The sequence below is a fragment of the Anoplopoma fimbria genome, chromosome 3 (genome assembly GCF_027596085.1).
Source record: "Anoplopoma fimbria isolate UVic2021 breed Golden Eagle Sablefish chromosome 3, Afim_UVic_2022, whole genome shotgun sequence".
NCBI lineage: Eukaryota > Metazoa > Chordata > Actinopteri > Perciformes > Anoplopomatidae > Anoplopoma > Anoplopoma fimbria.
The window spans coordinates 16,412,303-16,428,593 of NC_072451.1; the positions used below are offsets into that span (position 1 = coordinate 16,412,303).

The 16,291-nt window shown below is 42.1% G+C and overlaps 1 protein-coding gene across 1 annotated transcript in view; it reads right to left on the reverse strand.

Annotated features, from left to right (window-relative positions):
• The window catches only part of LOC129113837 (laminin subunit alpha-3-like), a 54,604-nt gene that overhangs the window by 35,909 nt on the left and 2,404 nt on the right, over positions 1-16,291 (reverse strand). Inside the window, exons 3-10 of the mRNA XM_054626315.1 lie at positions 8,704-8,821; positions 6,945-7,063; positions 6,683-6,853; positions 5,951-6,051; positions 5,012-5,127; positions 4,059-4,177; positions 3,567-3,657; positions 2,501-2,632 (exon numbers count right to left, since the gene is read on the reverse strand). Of these exons, the coding sequence (XP_054482290.1) occupies positions 2,501-2,632; positions 3,567-3,657; positions 4,059-4,177; positions 5,012-5,127; positions 5,951-6,051; positions 6,683-6,853; positions 6,945-7,063; positions 8,704-8,821 (967 nt within the window). The remainder of the gene's footprint in view (positions 1-2,500; positions 2,633-3,566; positions 3,658-4,058; positions 4,178-5,011; positions 5,128-5,950; positions 6,052-6,682; positions 6,854-6,944; positions 7,064-8,703; positions 8,822-16,291) is intronic.

Below are 16,291 nucleotides of genomic sequence, written 5' to 3' on the forward strand. Positions count from 1 at the left end.
AGGGGGACCGGAGAGTGTGCTCCAATTATAGGGGTATCACACTGCTCAGCCTCCCGGGAAAGTTTACTCCAGGGTGCTGGAAAGGAGGCTCCGTCCGATTGTCGAACCTCGGATTCAGGAGGAGCAATGCGGATTCCGTCCTGGACGTGGAACAGCGGACCAACTCTTTACCCTTGCAGGTCTGTTGGAGGGTGCATGGGAGTTTGCTCATCCAGTCTACATGTGTTTTGTGGACTTGGAGAAGGCCTTCGACCGTGTCCCTCGGGGAGTCCTGTGGGGGTACTGCGGGAATATGGGGTACCTGGTTCGTTACTACGAGCCATTCGGTCCTTGTATGACCAAAGTGAGAGCTGTGTCCGGATACTCGGCACAAAGTCGAGCTTGTTCCCAGTGCGTGTTGGCCTCCGCCAGGGCTGCCCATTGTCACAAATCCTGTTTGTGATTTTCATGGACAGGATTTCAAGGCGCAGCCGGGGGAGGAGAGTTTCCGGTTTGGGGACCTCAGAATCACATCCCTGCTTTTTGCAGATGATGTGGTTCTGTTGGCTTCTTCAGAACGTGACCTTCAGCACGCACTGGGGCGGTTCACAGCCGAGTGTGAAGCGGTCGGGATGAGAGTCAGTACCTCCAAGTCTGAGGCCATGGTTCTCTTCCGGAAAACGGTGGATTGCACCCTCTGGGTTGGGAGTGAGTCACTGCCCCAAGCGAGGGAGTTCAAGTATCTTGGGATCTTATTCACGAGTGAGGGTAAAATGGAGCAGGAGATGGACAGGCGGTTCGGTGCAGCGTCAGCAGTGATGCGGGCGTTGTACCGGACCGTTTTGGTGAAGAAGGAGCTGAGCCGTAAGGCAAAGCTCTCGATTTACCAGTCCATCTACGTTCCAACCCTCACCTATGGTCATGAGCTTTGGGTAGTGACCGAAAGAATGAGATCGCGAATACAAGCGGCCGAAATGAGCTTCCTTCGTAGGGTGGCTGGGCTCAGCCTTAGAGATAGGGTGAGGAGCTCAGACATCCGGAGGGAGCTCGGAGTAGAGCCGCTGCTCCTTCGTGTCGAAAGGGGCCAGCTGAGGTGGCTCGGGCATCTGATCAGGATGCCTCCTGGACGCCTCCCTTTAGAGGTTTTCCAGGCACGTCCAACTGGTAAGAGGCCCCGGGGTAGACCCAGAACACGCTGGAGAGATTATATATCTCGTCTGGCCTGGGAACGCCTCGGGGTTCCCCAGGAGGAGCTGGAAAGTGTTGCTGGGGAGAAGGACGTCTGGAGGACCCTCCTTAGCTTGCTGCCCCCGCGACCCGGCCCCGGATAAGCGGAAGGAGATGGATGGATGGATGGATGGATGGATGGATTAAAAATCATACCAAGAAAACGCAATGCAGTTAGAGGCAAACATCATTAAAGGAATGGTTCAACACTTTGGAATTTATATGTTTGGTCATTTTCTTGAGAGAAATATTAATCCTCTCATCTAACTTTGGGCAGGAGTCCAAATAAGGGTATTTTCCAAAGTGTAATGTTTCTGTCTTTGTTACTATGGATGTAAATTTGCATTATTCTTAACACTGGCGTGTTTGAATCTTGCATTTTACACTGACTCATTAACATGCTTTGACCCTGTCAAATAAATAAATGAATAAAAAAGGGTCAAAACATTCCTTTAATACTGTGATCCCTAAATGTAAAGAACCATAGCCCTGTACTACCAATAAAGATAAGATAAGATAAGATAATCCTTTATTAGGACAGAAAACCAAACTGACTTGGATCTACTGCATTGCAAATACAAGTTGTAGAAATTTCAAATAGTGACACAAAACGGCAGGAAATAATCCCTTGAAACCCAGACAGCGTACTAATGACAGCGTGTTTGGACTAGTTTGTCTGTGCTTCCAGTCTGGTGATGAGAGACCAAGTTTTAATAATAACTTCTAGTAATAAATCTATCTAATGCTCATAAAATGGCAAGTCGGATTTTTTTACACTTAAATTCACGTTTATATGACATAAGAAAAATAACACACGCTGGGGGCATATTACAGATTTAAAAAAAGACTTATGTCAGTCACAGACTGGGAGAAAAAAACGGGCCTACTCATAAAGATGAAAGACTGGGTGGCTTATCTCTACGTCCTGGCAGACTCTGTAGCCAGATCAGAATGAGATATGATGGGGAAACTCTCTTTTGTGTGTCTATAATCTGAGTCTATCGGTTTAGAGCATGTTAGTCAATACTGTAGCATGTCATCCTCCTGCATTAAAGGGATACTTCCCTCAGGGGGAAAACTGAATGAAACACAGAAGTCTAAAAAAGAGTAAACATGAAACTGATTCCAGACGTCAAAGATTGGATTCAGTTTCACCTGACTGTGTAGACACTGAGCTCCAAAATAAAGACATTTCATCAAAGTTTTCTCTGTCCATGATTCAAAGGGAAAAGGGTAATGGTAAAGGTAAACTGGGTATCCAGTATGTTATAACACAAAAAAAAAGAAAACTTACGAATGCACTGAGGGTAGTAATAATATCCATCAGCACATCGGTCACAGTTTTCTCCAGCAAATTGTGGCTTGCAGATACACCTTCCAGACTCCATTTCACAGCCGGCTGTAGTCCTTTCATCACACCTGCAGGCTGGTGGGGTTGCATATTTCTTTGTCAATTTCTGTTATTCTATTTTTTCTATTTTCTCAGGAATAGACCGACCTCTCCATTCATTTGCTGGTCCAGGATTAAGGTATTTTAAAAACCTAAAAGATTCTTGGCTTTTGAAACAACATTTGGTACTGGAGCCCCAGAATATAATAAATATAATAGTACTGAACCTTTAATGACTCAACTTTTGCCAAAACGAACACCTTCCTCTGCACAGATGACTTAATTGAATTTGTAGATTGTATGGCTTACTTTTCAAAGCGCTAAGGGCAACCAGTTTAATTCCAATACTTTCTAATGGGCAAACACAACTGGCAGCTATTTATATGGCAAGGAACAGCCCTGGACCATTAAAGTACTATAAACAAGAGCGGAGCCCAGTTTAGCAATAATACAAGCGCTGGTGCCAGTGGTGCTTGCAATGGTGCCATTTGTGTCTGTCTCTAACAAGAAACCTCTCTTTGATATAACACTGTTTTGGCTTCACTTGCTTGTCATATATACTGCGGATCAAATACCTACATGGTGAGACATAATTTAGTTCCAAAAACCGATCTACAGCGTTAGCCTGGACATTTGACAGTTCAACCCTAACAAGTTATATTTTCGTAATATGCTTATATTGCATTAATTAAAGCAGATGCAGGAACTGATCTGAACTGGTATCTGAAGAATTTCGATATTTGTTTTCTTAATATTATTTCCACATCCATATGTCTAGAGATACAAAATGAAAACAGAATGCAGAACACGCACACACACAACAATCATTCAAATCCATATCTGCCCCCAAGTACCAATAAACTAGAACCAATATCAATCTAAAAATAAAGGACTAAAATAAGTCGAATGGAATATCTGGCAATCAATGTAACATTAAATCAAGGGGACAAATACAGAAAATGCAACTCACGTATGCATCCAGTTGGAGACTCAGGAGGAACGCCATAAGGTCTGTAGAAACCTTCAAGGCATCGCTCACAGTTCACTCCAGCAGTGTTGTGCTTAAGAAGAACACACAAATAATGTGTGAGCCACAACTCATCCATAATTGAACAGGAAGAATAAAATATGAGCACAAGAGTCCTATTTGACGAGTCGCAATGCTTTTATACACTCTCTGCATCCGTATCATATTCCAGAGGGATATCATATTAACATTACATTAAAATAACTTTATTATGAACAAAGAAAACAAGATAAAATCTATTTCTTGGAATAGTATGAGAAAAGTGTGTAAATGGAAAAAAGGTTGTTTTGCCACACAAGCCAAAAATGGTGTGCTATCAAATCCTCCATGAAGATACACACAGACAACATGACATGTTTTAATATCTCCCTCCCCTGCAAACACCACATACATGCACACACAGGAATTAGTTTAGACTCGACATGCATTTCATACCTGACAGTTGATGCACACTCCTCCTCCGTCGTACCTTCCAAAGGTGTCTAAACTTGCTCTCCTCTTTTCCACCTCTGGGTCGTAATAACAGTCAAAGGCATGGGAGAAACACTGGCAGGCTAAGGAGGAAACCCCCGAGAGAGACAGACAGACACACACACACACACACACACACACACACACACACACACACACACACACACACACACACACACACACACACACACACACACACACACACACAATTATTCTATAGGCTTAAGCAAATAACCTCTCACTCCCCTGTCTGTATTTAAGCACCTTAAGCTACTCATTCCCCAAAAAAGGAGTTTTAAGTCTGGCTATTAAGTATGAAGAGAAACTATAAAATTGTGCCTTTAATTAATTAATAATTAAAGGCACATCCTCTTCCTGTATACCACCCCTGTGTCTCATTAATGTTTATGAATGGTTAGGGTGAATTTCCACTGCACGAGTGCACTGGTTATAGAGTCTACTTCATCTTTCTCTGTCTTTAGTGGCTGATGCAAGGTCATTTTTCATGAAGGGAAAATTTGTCAACAGTCCAAAGCAATTAGATTCCAGCTGACACGGGCTCTCCTGGCTGACTGGCTGGCTCGCCAATAAGCTGGCCTGGCGGACTCTCTGGTAGGCTGGCGTGGCCAGGACTAGCCGGCTCACTAGCTGGCTAATCTGACAATAAAAAGCTGTTATCCCGGAGCTAGTTGTGCATCGTGCTGTTCATTATACATACCATATGAGGAATGTCATCTCAACTCTTCACTGAAGCTCTCTACAACACCATAACAGGGCATCCACAACAGGGCTTGAATATCAGAGGCAAGAGGACGCTTCAGTCCACTTTGGGGGCCGTAACTCAAGATGCCAGCAGCATGGGGAGTTGCAAAGTGCGGTTCTGTTTACACACGGAACCACTGTACATGCACACTTACCATGACACTCGTTGGGGCTGTCAGCAGTGGCCACAAGCCATGTCTTCTGGTTAAAGCCAGGGCAGCAGCGGTCACATGACTCACCGCAGGTGTTGTGTTGGCACTCACACTGGAGTCTACAGATAACAGGAGACACCTGGATTTAGTGATGCTCAGATTTTTATTTGCTAGCCGAAACCCCAGAACTTTCTTTAGAGCTTCATTCATTTTTATTTTTTTTTACAACTTGTGGGCAGCAGCTGTGCGCTGGGGTAAAACCAACACAATGAGCCAGGTGACAATTATCGGTGTGTTCGCCACTCCAAGCAACACTTTTGACATTATTCATATTCATTTGATCCATTTTTTATAGAAAACTATTGTGAGGAGCAGCTTTTTGCCATCAGGAAGATTCATTTAAATGCAAACAACTAAACACAATGAATGAATGCTCTGTTGTTCTGTTGTTTAGCTGGTCATAATACAAAGGCCAGCAGTGGTTCAAAGCAGGACTTTATCACATATCTTGCCTTTTTAACCAACTACTTACAACATCACTGCCAGTAAACAAAGTAACTAAAATGATCTGCTGCCCCTTACAATGGTGATGTCAATGTACAAACATATGAGGTAATTGTCCTTCCTCAAAAACAATTCACTATCACTGAAATCACTAGATTAGCAGCATCTTTGTGGTCTTAGTCTCTATGCTTTCAGCATTCAGTCATCTCAGTACACTGTTTATACACAAGGGGCCATTGTACCAAAAGACCATTCAGCTCAGTTAATGAATAAAATAAAATTTACTGGGTGATGTTTTACTTTAGAATTGACTTTTAAAATGTTTATAACGAACCGGTTCAGGTTATTATTAATGAGTGATGAAAATTCAACCAGAAGTTTCCACACAAAAGTATTGTTTCAAATATTTATAGCCTGAAGATGAAGACCATTACTAACCTGTTTGGGTTGTCCTGGTAACGCCCCCCAGCACACACCTGTGCATGCCCATGACAAACACAGCGTCCACCAATGCTGATGTCTTTGATACTATAGTAATACTGTCAACAAATAGGGAAAATGTTATCACCAGCTACGTTTCAAATTAACAGCAGTGTTTCAGCAAAATCACCCACACCAGAACAAATGTCTGGCTTTGCTTGGCAGCACAAGTGAGTCACACATGTTGACTGGTTAAACCATGAGCTGGGGCTAGTCTTATGGGGTGAATCAGTGCATTATAAAGAAGTGATAAGATAAGAAGCAACAGTTGACATCATTGATTTATTCTCAGCATGTCTAATAAAGACAAATCCAAGAGCCGTTTTGGATGTAAATCTTGAGGATACATTCCTGGAAGTCTTCAAGAGATTTACTTAATACAATTTCCTCAGAGTCATGTTACAGGATATCTTAAGTCACTACGCTTTTTTTACATATATTTTACTGCTGCAAGGAGAAGTGCCATATTGTGCATCTACAGCCTGGTGGAGCTGTCCAAGCCAGTCCTAGTGGCCTCTATAAAATGAACTACCATGATGACTGGACAGACAGATCTGGGTGTGTTTGTGTCAGCAAAAATGGAAACTGGAGGGTAGGTGCTGCTGAGTTTAAAATGTGGCTTGTCCAAATGGGAAACAAGAGTCTGCCAGCATGACACCTTTGTGTGAGGTTGTACAGTGTGTGCCTCACCCTGCGTGTGACGGTGGGATCTCTCTGGGCCTTGGCGATCAGGTGGCCCAGCAGGGTGCTGGTGCGGAGGAAGCGCAGGCGGATGTTGGTGGCCTTTGTGAAGTCTTGCAGCACTGGCGAGTAGGTGAAGTTTTTGGACCCCGGCCGACCGTTGACCAGAGACACCACAATCTGGACAACACAAATTTATTTATCTCACATGATTGTTTTTGAAACCTCATAAAATGTAGCAATTTGGGTTTAGTTTAATATGATATTATACCTCTCCGTTCTCCAAAGGGACGGTCCGTGAGTATTCTGTGGTGCAGAGCTGGTCATCATCGTGTACTATACGAGCATTGGGCTGCTTTCCGAACTTTTCAATACACTCACGCTTTGAGTCTGCAAAAATAAATAAATAACAATAATTAAAAGCCAGTTAACCTCTCACTTCATATTTCATTCATTTTTCATTTAATTGTTGAGACAACAATATTACCACATGGATGACTTCTGTAAAGCTACTCTCTTTTGCCAATAAATATAATACATAGTTCATGAAACATTGCCAGTTGTCGTGTTCAGGTGCTTGCTTTAAACTAAGACTCATCTGATGTTTAAAAGTCAGCTGCCAAAATACATTGTATTTATAAACCAAATTAGACTCAGAAGGCAGTGAACAAGCATTATGTGAAATGGATTCTTCTCAATTTTAAGTGTGAGAATAAGTGTTTTTTGTACTATTGTTAATCGGACAATTGTAGGAAGAGTAACATCCAATTACAGTATTTGTGAACGAAGGAACAAAGCTTAAAGGCATTAAAGCTTAGTGAGTGAATCATGAGAGTCGAGAAGAGAAGAGAAACTCTGATATGGTAAATCTGATGAGTAACAGCTGTGTCTACTGGCAACCTGTGTGCGCAGGTGCCTCCTGGATATTAGACATCATTGCTCAAATGTGCCAACCCAGCAAATCTAGAGCACGTATTCAGGTATAAAGTTCAGGTACTTTAGAAATTCTAGGAACTTACAGGCCAGGTAATTAAGTTTGACTTTTGCTGCATGCCACCACTTGCTACTTTCAACACAAAATCTACCCCCCCAAAGCATAAAAGTTTTAAGCCTGGCATTTATCCTTAAATTAATTTAAAGTTTTAATGTTCTGTTGTTTTGATTTTCTTTTATTTCTGCCAACAAAGACGCACACTTCCTAAATTCTTGAGCAGGGTGATCGGTGTGCGCAAGTAAACAAATGTAATCTGTCTTCACAATGGGTCTTTCTTTTTTTTAACTTGTCATGGCAAGAATGACACAGGTTTAATTTATAACGACAGTAATGTCTGCATTCCATTCAGCAGTGCCAGTTCCGGGGCTCTGGCACTCTACATGATGGCTCTCTGGCATGGCTTAGCGGGCCATTGTTAGTTACGCCTGTGCATTTCCTATATACAGTCAAAATGTCTGCCATGAAAAGGCCTTTTTTTAAAACAAAATCTGCTACTTATGATTTAACAACTGTTTATTACAAAGACAAGCTAATCCTCCATATCTGTTTTTTGTGATATTGACAGGAATCTGATAATGAGTGGTTGCTGCTGTTGTATTTTTTGCGCTGTATTTCTCTTGAATCACTTTCCAATCTCTTTTTTTTGTATACCAAACACAACATCTGAGAAGAGATACCTGCAACCATGTAAAACATACAAAAAGCTTAAACGTTTTCTTCAAGTAGGGATAACTATGTAAAATGTACAGTCCGTAAAAATTGCAGAGACTTATATACAAAGATATTTACTCATAAGAATATTTACATTTGATGTACTATTTACTTTCCATGTTTACTAGATTTACTTAAAAATCAATGATGGGTGGGGGACTGGCAGATAACATGTTAGCAGCTTAAGCGTCCAACTCCCGAGAAAAATTCCATCGTAATTTTTCAACATTTGATTCATAGTGAAACTTATGAGGCAGTGTGCAAGAAGTGTTGAAGTGTAAAAATCTAAAACGTTACAAAAAGAGTCATCACATGGTGAACTTACGTGCAAAATACTGCCAGGGATTGAAGGTTCTCCCGTTGTCTACAGAGCGTTCCAACACCCAGAGGTCAGGTCGAGGTGAATTAGCAAACTTGAGGAGGATGTACGCCACATGGAAGAGCTAAGAAGCAGAACACAAAGAACAGGCTAAACAAAAAGCAGTCCCTGCTCTGAGCGGATTTTGGCATTATACTGTAGTTTCCTGTGCTCAACTTGCTCTATCAAGTAAGTCCCCTGTCTTGGCTGGCAGCTGGGACTCTTATTTCCTTTCTTGTGTGAGCACAACATCAGCTTGGTGGTTAATGTATCTCTGCAAACAATCGCCACAGATCTAATGACTTTAATGAGGATTTAGCCATCACACTGAATGAAGGCCAAGGCCGCCTGCTCTGAGCTTTTATTCCTGCAGGTAACTGTGTGGCCCTACAGCGAAGGGCAAACAATTCACCAACATTTGTCAGCATGGAGTCAATAAAAGTGATGCAGGTGCAACCAGGTTAGTGAAAAGACATCAGCTAAGCCCACATGATCCACGTCTGTTCTCTGAACTCTCTATCTCCACCTTTCATCAGAATATACGGTCCATACAAGGGCAGAAAATGAAGCCAATGATTGTTTCTGCCAACAGTGAGCTTTCTGTCAGGCTCAGAGCAGTATGTTTCCTTTGCAGTTCATCAACATCCTCATCAAGCCCTAAAAGCGGGTGACTGCTTGATTGAAGATTGTTCAATGGAAAGGTAATTTGTGATAGTCAAAGCTTTCTTTGTTATGGCCTGGCATGGCATTGGCGTGGCTTGGAATTTAAACCCTGTGGCACCAACCTGCATGAAACACCTGCAGTGTCAACAGAAAGCCTCACCGATGCCTCACCACCACACTCTTGTCTTGATTTTCATGAGGCTGAAACACAATTTCAGCCTCATGAAGTTTCACTTCTGGCGTGGATACTAAAGCAACATGTGACATGTTTCAAAAACAGGGTGCAGTAGGCATATTTGCCAAACCTATGGTATCTGCCCTCGGGATTGAAGTCATGAATGAAAACTGTGCGTCAAATATTGTGTGCTTTTGAAATAAAAGACATTTCTATAGACTGTCTTCTCTTTGAGAGGGAGCATGAAGGCAGGCCCACACTCGTCAGCAACTTGATAAAAAAATAAAAAAACAGCGAGCATTTGAAACATTCAGGCTGCTGTCTCTCCCCTGCAGGGAGCTATACTAACACTTATCATCAAAGCCAAGTAAATAGTCATGGACTGTGTCAAGATGGATCCACAACTCTCTTGATGGATCCCCCCCTAACCCTGAAGGGCCTGAAGTTGAAGTAGCTCTTGGGTTGATGGATTGGCAGAGGGTTCGGAGGTCAGCTGGGTAACTGTCTGGCCCCAAATAACAAACAACAAAAGGTTACAGAAAGCCTGCAATAGCCATCCTGACTGCCCTTTAATCCCTGTCGTCATTGAGCAAAACAATGACAATCTGTAAATTAATAAAATAGCCTCTTTCTGACCTCAACTTTGAATGGGGTGTGTCCCCTTCCACCCACATGCAACAGGATGTGCAAAAAAAAGCTGTCATCTAGCTAAAAACAGAAGCAAGGCTTTACCAGAGGACCTGCCTTTTATCAATATACTTGTTCTGCTGGGGAACGGGGAAATTTAGTTCACACGGGCAGGAATGACATGAAGGCAGGGCCGGGGAAAGGGAGGCAGGAGAGTGAGATGGGGGAGGGTAATAAGGGGTGAGGGGTGGCCAGAGACGTGCTGGCTGGCATGCCGTCCCATCTCAGATTCCAAACATAGCGCCACATTCCCCTTCCCTCCTAATGCCCCTAAAGCAGGGCATGCCACTGCTTTCAGGAACCTGTCATGGACAGCAATGCACAGCAGTGAAAATGTATCTCCACTACTTGTCATCAGTACACATAAAGATTGTAGCTACAAGATGTTCTACTGTGTCCCAAGAAGGATAACAATGCCCCTTATCAGGTCCAGTTCTGCTGCAGCTTCGTTAAACAATGCATGTTGTCTGGGGATTTGTGGAGTTAGCTACTGGCACATTTGCATGTCATTCAACCAACCTTTTTTTTTCCAGAATGGTTGATGTTTTACATAGTGGACTGGTGAATAGAACTGGGAATCATTAGAAATACTGTTGCCAATATGATGACTACGAACAGCCAAAAGTGTTTCATGCCAAACTTCTGTACTTAATGGCCCTTTCAGTCCGTACTATAAAACACATCACCGATGGTTATATTGTTCAGTGTTGTGTACACTGTACATACTTAAAATTGAAAAGTCTTTAAAAAATGTTTAACTTAATTTCATCAAAAAACTCCCAAATAAGCCAACCAACCGCTTCCTCTTATTTAATCTCACTCCTATGAAAACTGTATAAATACTGTGATCTGGATAGTAACGTAAACCTCCTGCGTCCAACTGTACTTAAAACAACAGCTCACCTAAAAATCCCAAAATCAGGCTAACCCACAGATCTTGAATATGTATTTTTGATTTTGGGGTGAACTGTCCCTCCAATTCTCATCTAGCCTGATGGCGGTGATGCTATTAACCCTGGTATCTAACACTGACTTGATGCCATTCACTGAGTGATGAAGAAAAATTCTCCGGAAGCAAACCCAGCGAGAAACAGACAGCGTGATCTTGGAAGTCGAGGCCTGTCCTGGCACGGCTTCGCTTTGCTTAATTTCAGATCTGCCTCTCCAACTGTGTCCTGCCAGTCTAAACACACACTCTTGAAATATGTCCAGCACCTACGTATTGTTTGCAGGGAGCATGAAATATCGTGATGGCATGCTAAGCACTGCAGTGCAGGATTCCACTGGCGTAGAAAGACATGAAACAGATTGACAAGCTAGTGGCAAAAACACTTGGAATAACACTTGAGCAGAGCCATCCTCCGCCCTGCGTCTGCAGCCTCCGGCTTTAGACAAATGTGTCATGCCAGGAGGTTTTTAGTGTAGGAGGCTGTGGGTGGGTGTCAAAAGGTCAGGGGTTGAGCTGTGCCAGGTAAGGACTGTTTAACACTTACACTCTCTGCCCTCTCCTCCCATCTCAAATTCCTGACCTTGACCCCCTGTAATAGTGTCACATATACAAGGTCTAAAGTATTTTAACAATAGCATATTAACAGTTTCCCTTTCTTGTTGCAAAGTGTAAATTAATTTTGACAAACTCACACAGTCCCACTCCTAAATCTGTTCACCCCTGACATTTCATGGCCACTGGGTGTTTGCATGTGTGTTATCATTTCTGGGTTATTGACCCGTGGCAGTAAATGCTTAGTTGGTGTCTGTGTGTGACAGCTCAAGAGTGATAAATGTGCACCCTTATGTGTGAGCTGTAGCAGCATTGCTTCACTGAATACATGCCTGCGCTTCAGGTAATAGAGCTGTGGAGGAGTGTTTCATACTCACTGCAAAACCAAAGATCTAAAAAAAAGGAAAAGGCCTGATTGCGTGACCCTTTTGCCAGTTTCTACTGCTGCCGTGCCTGCCACGTGGATCTCCTCAATTATAATCTCTTTGTGTTAATCAAATGAAGTGTACTGTAAAATGGACTGGTAAGGAACTTCTCACAGCCTTCTCAATCAGAAACTAAAGGGCCTGCAAAAATTACTATTTGTTTATTTCATAATCCATGTATTTGATTTTCTAACTAGTTGAGATGTATAGACACAGTACATAACATATAAACCTTCAATCTAATCTTAACTGATTATAAACAGGTAGGAGATGTAAGATAGTAATCTAACATCAATAAATCAATTTTCAGCAAGTGCAATCAAGAAGCAGATATTCAATACACTGATCCCAAATTTTACCCAACAGGCACCTACGAGCCAAGAGGACTACATCTACAGTGAGATCAGAATCCAGACAGATAGAAGCCATCTGAGCGAGCGGATCAGGCCTGCCAGACAGAGCATACTGCGGCCCAGTGGGGTGGAGCAGTTGGCCTCCAGTTTGTAACAATGCAATGTACAACTGTTTGTCTATGTGCAACAGGTGGGCGGTGGAAGGGGAGAGGGGGTGTCTGGTGTATTTTCCTCTGTCTCCATGACAGAATTAGGTGGGCTATATGGTGACAAAGAAGAGTTGGCCGAAAGTGACAAGAAAACATACAGCATGTGCAAAGTTCTACTTGTTAACAAACTTCGCATTGCAAGAGGCTGAGGTGCAACTCAAGCATTGTTTGTTTGCTTTTCTGCGTTGAACACTACACTGGTGTCTATCAATGAAATGTCATTATGAACCTTAAGCGTATCCACAGTGTAGTATCCAGCGTCAATGTGTTCAGGTTTTCAGAAATTGATAAGCAAGAGGGAAAATTAGTTTTTTCCATAAACGATTGCAATGCTAACTCTCAAATAAATTTGCTAGAATTGGTTAAAAAAAAAAGCATTGAAAATTAAGTGTAAAATATAAGCTTTTTGAAATTGAAATGTTTCAGTAAAAAATATGTTCGAACTATTGCAATATTTTACTAATGCAGTACTTACTTCCACCTCTCGCATAATTAGGAGGCCTATCATGTGGGTCTAGGTAACCTCCTGTTCTCTAACCCATTCCATACCAATGCCTGCGTCGATAAACATGTGACCACTCACAAGCTTTTTCATGTTCAATTGATGACAAAGCCTTAAAAAGGTGAATAGATGCCACGTTAACCCCCACAAGCTTTGCCACATCTGAGCTCCAGATTTAGGATGAACTGCAGTTCAACCGTCACCCGTGATGCCAGCCTGCTATACTGCTAACTAGCACGAGGTGGCTATTAGCAGAGTAGTAAATAGCTGCTGGGTTGGCCTGGCGCCTCAGGCAGGCCCGGCTAAAGACAGGCGCTTACATCACCTCCATCGTCACTACAGCGAGAGGGACATGTCTAACAGCCAGTTTTGTCTCTCTGCTGGGACTGAGCCGGCTGCACTGTATGAACAAATCTTTATTACCAAGCATATACAACAAAATAAGCTAGATTTTCAACAGCAAGTGAATCTATTATTTGTCCCAGGTCTCATATTAAAAACACATGACTCAATTAGGATTATAGCCTCAACATATTTGCTAACCACCTGTTGCATGATTTGGAGGGATGCAGCAATACACAAGTGCACACGCAAGAATCATACATGGTTGTATCTGAATGTATAGTTAGTTAGAGTCCAGATTACAAGTGGAAAGTGGAATGTTTTCAGTCTGAGGCTTGTGTGTTTGTGTGTTTTTTCTTTCTAAGTACTTTCTCACCACCAAATTACACCAACTCTCCATTTCTATCCATTTATGAGTGAAAAGAGGGGGCTAGGTCACTTTCAGGGAGGCTTAACTGGGTTAAACTTTTGTGAGAGTCTGAGGGCACAGAAAGGATGTCACACAATACCGCCTGGAAGGATTCTAACACAAAAGGGGGCGACGGCTGCAAATAAAACATTCAAACCAACTTCAGCGGGAGGTATACCCCTGAGAGAGGGGATTAGGTTCCAGGGGAATGTCTCTAAAATTGAGTTCTTGGAAGTTTTCCCTATTGAAGATTGCAGAACTATAAGCAGTGCCAGGGCCATCGCACCAATCAGATCATGTCAATTTTCTTGCACGTGCTCACATGTCCCCTACGAAGTGAAAAGCATGTATGTCCGAAATCCTAGCCTGCTGAGCAAATAATGTATAAATCACAGATAAACAACAAGATATTCTGTGATCAATCAGTACATGTAAAGCCACAAAACACTACCACATCATCGGCACAAAAAACACCTGTTGCCTATAGAAATAATCCACAATCTTCACCTTTATAAAATAATACCAGTTAAATGCCTTGAACATCAATCCAGCAGTTAATCAGAACTTTATTTAAACCTATAATGACCGATGTACATTCAGTGTTTGATGCCGACCAATCAAAAGCAGCTCAGTCTCATCAGATGGGAGACAGGCAGCAGTAAGCCCTGGTATGTTTGCCTCACATGGTCTACTCTGGCTCACTCAGGCAGATAAGCACATGTGGTCAGGGCTCCTAAAATACATTCCCCAGAAAAAAGGAGGGACTGGCCGTCTGATATGCGGTGTAAATGTTTACCAGAACAATGGCTTGCCTACTGTCGCTGTAAATAGTTTAACAGGGGCAAAAGTTCCTGGAAAAGTAGCCAGTATTTTGGTGGACACACTTGGTCAAGAAATGTTTTGCTGGTTCTTGACCTATAGCGAAACAAAATGACAGATAAACACATTCAAGGCAAGCTGCTATAGTCTAAATCAATGAAGATATGATCTCTGCTATCATAGATATGTTTTTACCTCAAATGCACTCCAACCAGTTCCTCTGGAAGGAAACAAGCCATTAATGCCAAACACCATCTTTATGTCTAAAGAAGCCAATTTAAGATTATTGAGATCATTTCCTGACTCAAGGTGGGATTTGTCACGGGTCAGGGGTCACAAGCCAGGAAGTCTCAAAAACAGGGAGCAGTTAACCATAGACATAGAGCTTATAGGGTTTATCAAGAGGCGATTTAGAGAGTGACCGTTTAATTAGAAGCACTCAGCCTTAGGGCTAGTTAATGAAAGTCGCACCAAGATTTGAAGATAAGTAGCTTGGATGAAAACAAGACTAAATCTACACCCTTGGTAGCTGCTCTGTGACGCTGTACTAAGGCAGTTCTTTGAGGTAAATGCTAACATCCGCATGCTAACATGTTCACAATAACTTTTAGCAGATACACACTTTAACATGTTCATTGTCTCGTGTAAGCGTGTCGATATTCGATATAAGCCATCAACACAAAGTGGTACCACTTAGGAATGTCACTTCTTTTTAGTCAAAAACAAAAGTATTGGACAAATTTAAACTTTTGATCTGAAGATGGCGCAAGATGAAAAGTCAGGGGAAAAACACAGTCATTACAATTAATCCTGAGGGGGACATAATTGTCTGTACCAAAAAATGCTCTGCAATGCCTCTGATAGATCTCGAGACATTTGCTAAAACTCAAAAATATCAACTTCATGGTGGCACTAGAAGTAAGGTCAGAGGATCACCAGCCAGTAGAATTCGTCCTCTGGGGACAATGAATGTCTATCTGTACAAAATTTCATGGAAATTCATCGGACAGTTTTTGAGATATTTCATGCTAGACGACAGCGGTAGACCAACCGACTGACAGACTGACATTGTCATCCCTTGATCAACTAGTATGGCTAAACAATAAAAAAGGTTTTCTTTCTAAAAATGCTGCTAAAGTTTGTATTAAATGCCCAGTTTTGGTGCAATTCCTCTGACTAACTATTGAGTTCACTTTTAGGCAGATTAGATTAGCTTTAACTTTGTAGACCTTGCTTCAAACAATCCTCTATACAGTAAAACAGGAAACAGCCCTGTCAATAAGGCCTCTCTCTCTGAACCTCTCCATTTTAACATAAACATCAACTGTGCTGTTATCTAATATATCTGCTAAGAGCTATATAGAAAACAGCAGAACAGCCACCTGCGTTGGTGTTGAAAGAAACCACAGATCCCATTCAGCTCAGTCTAGCCCACATCGTTCATTGAAAACATAATATATCCTGTGGCTG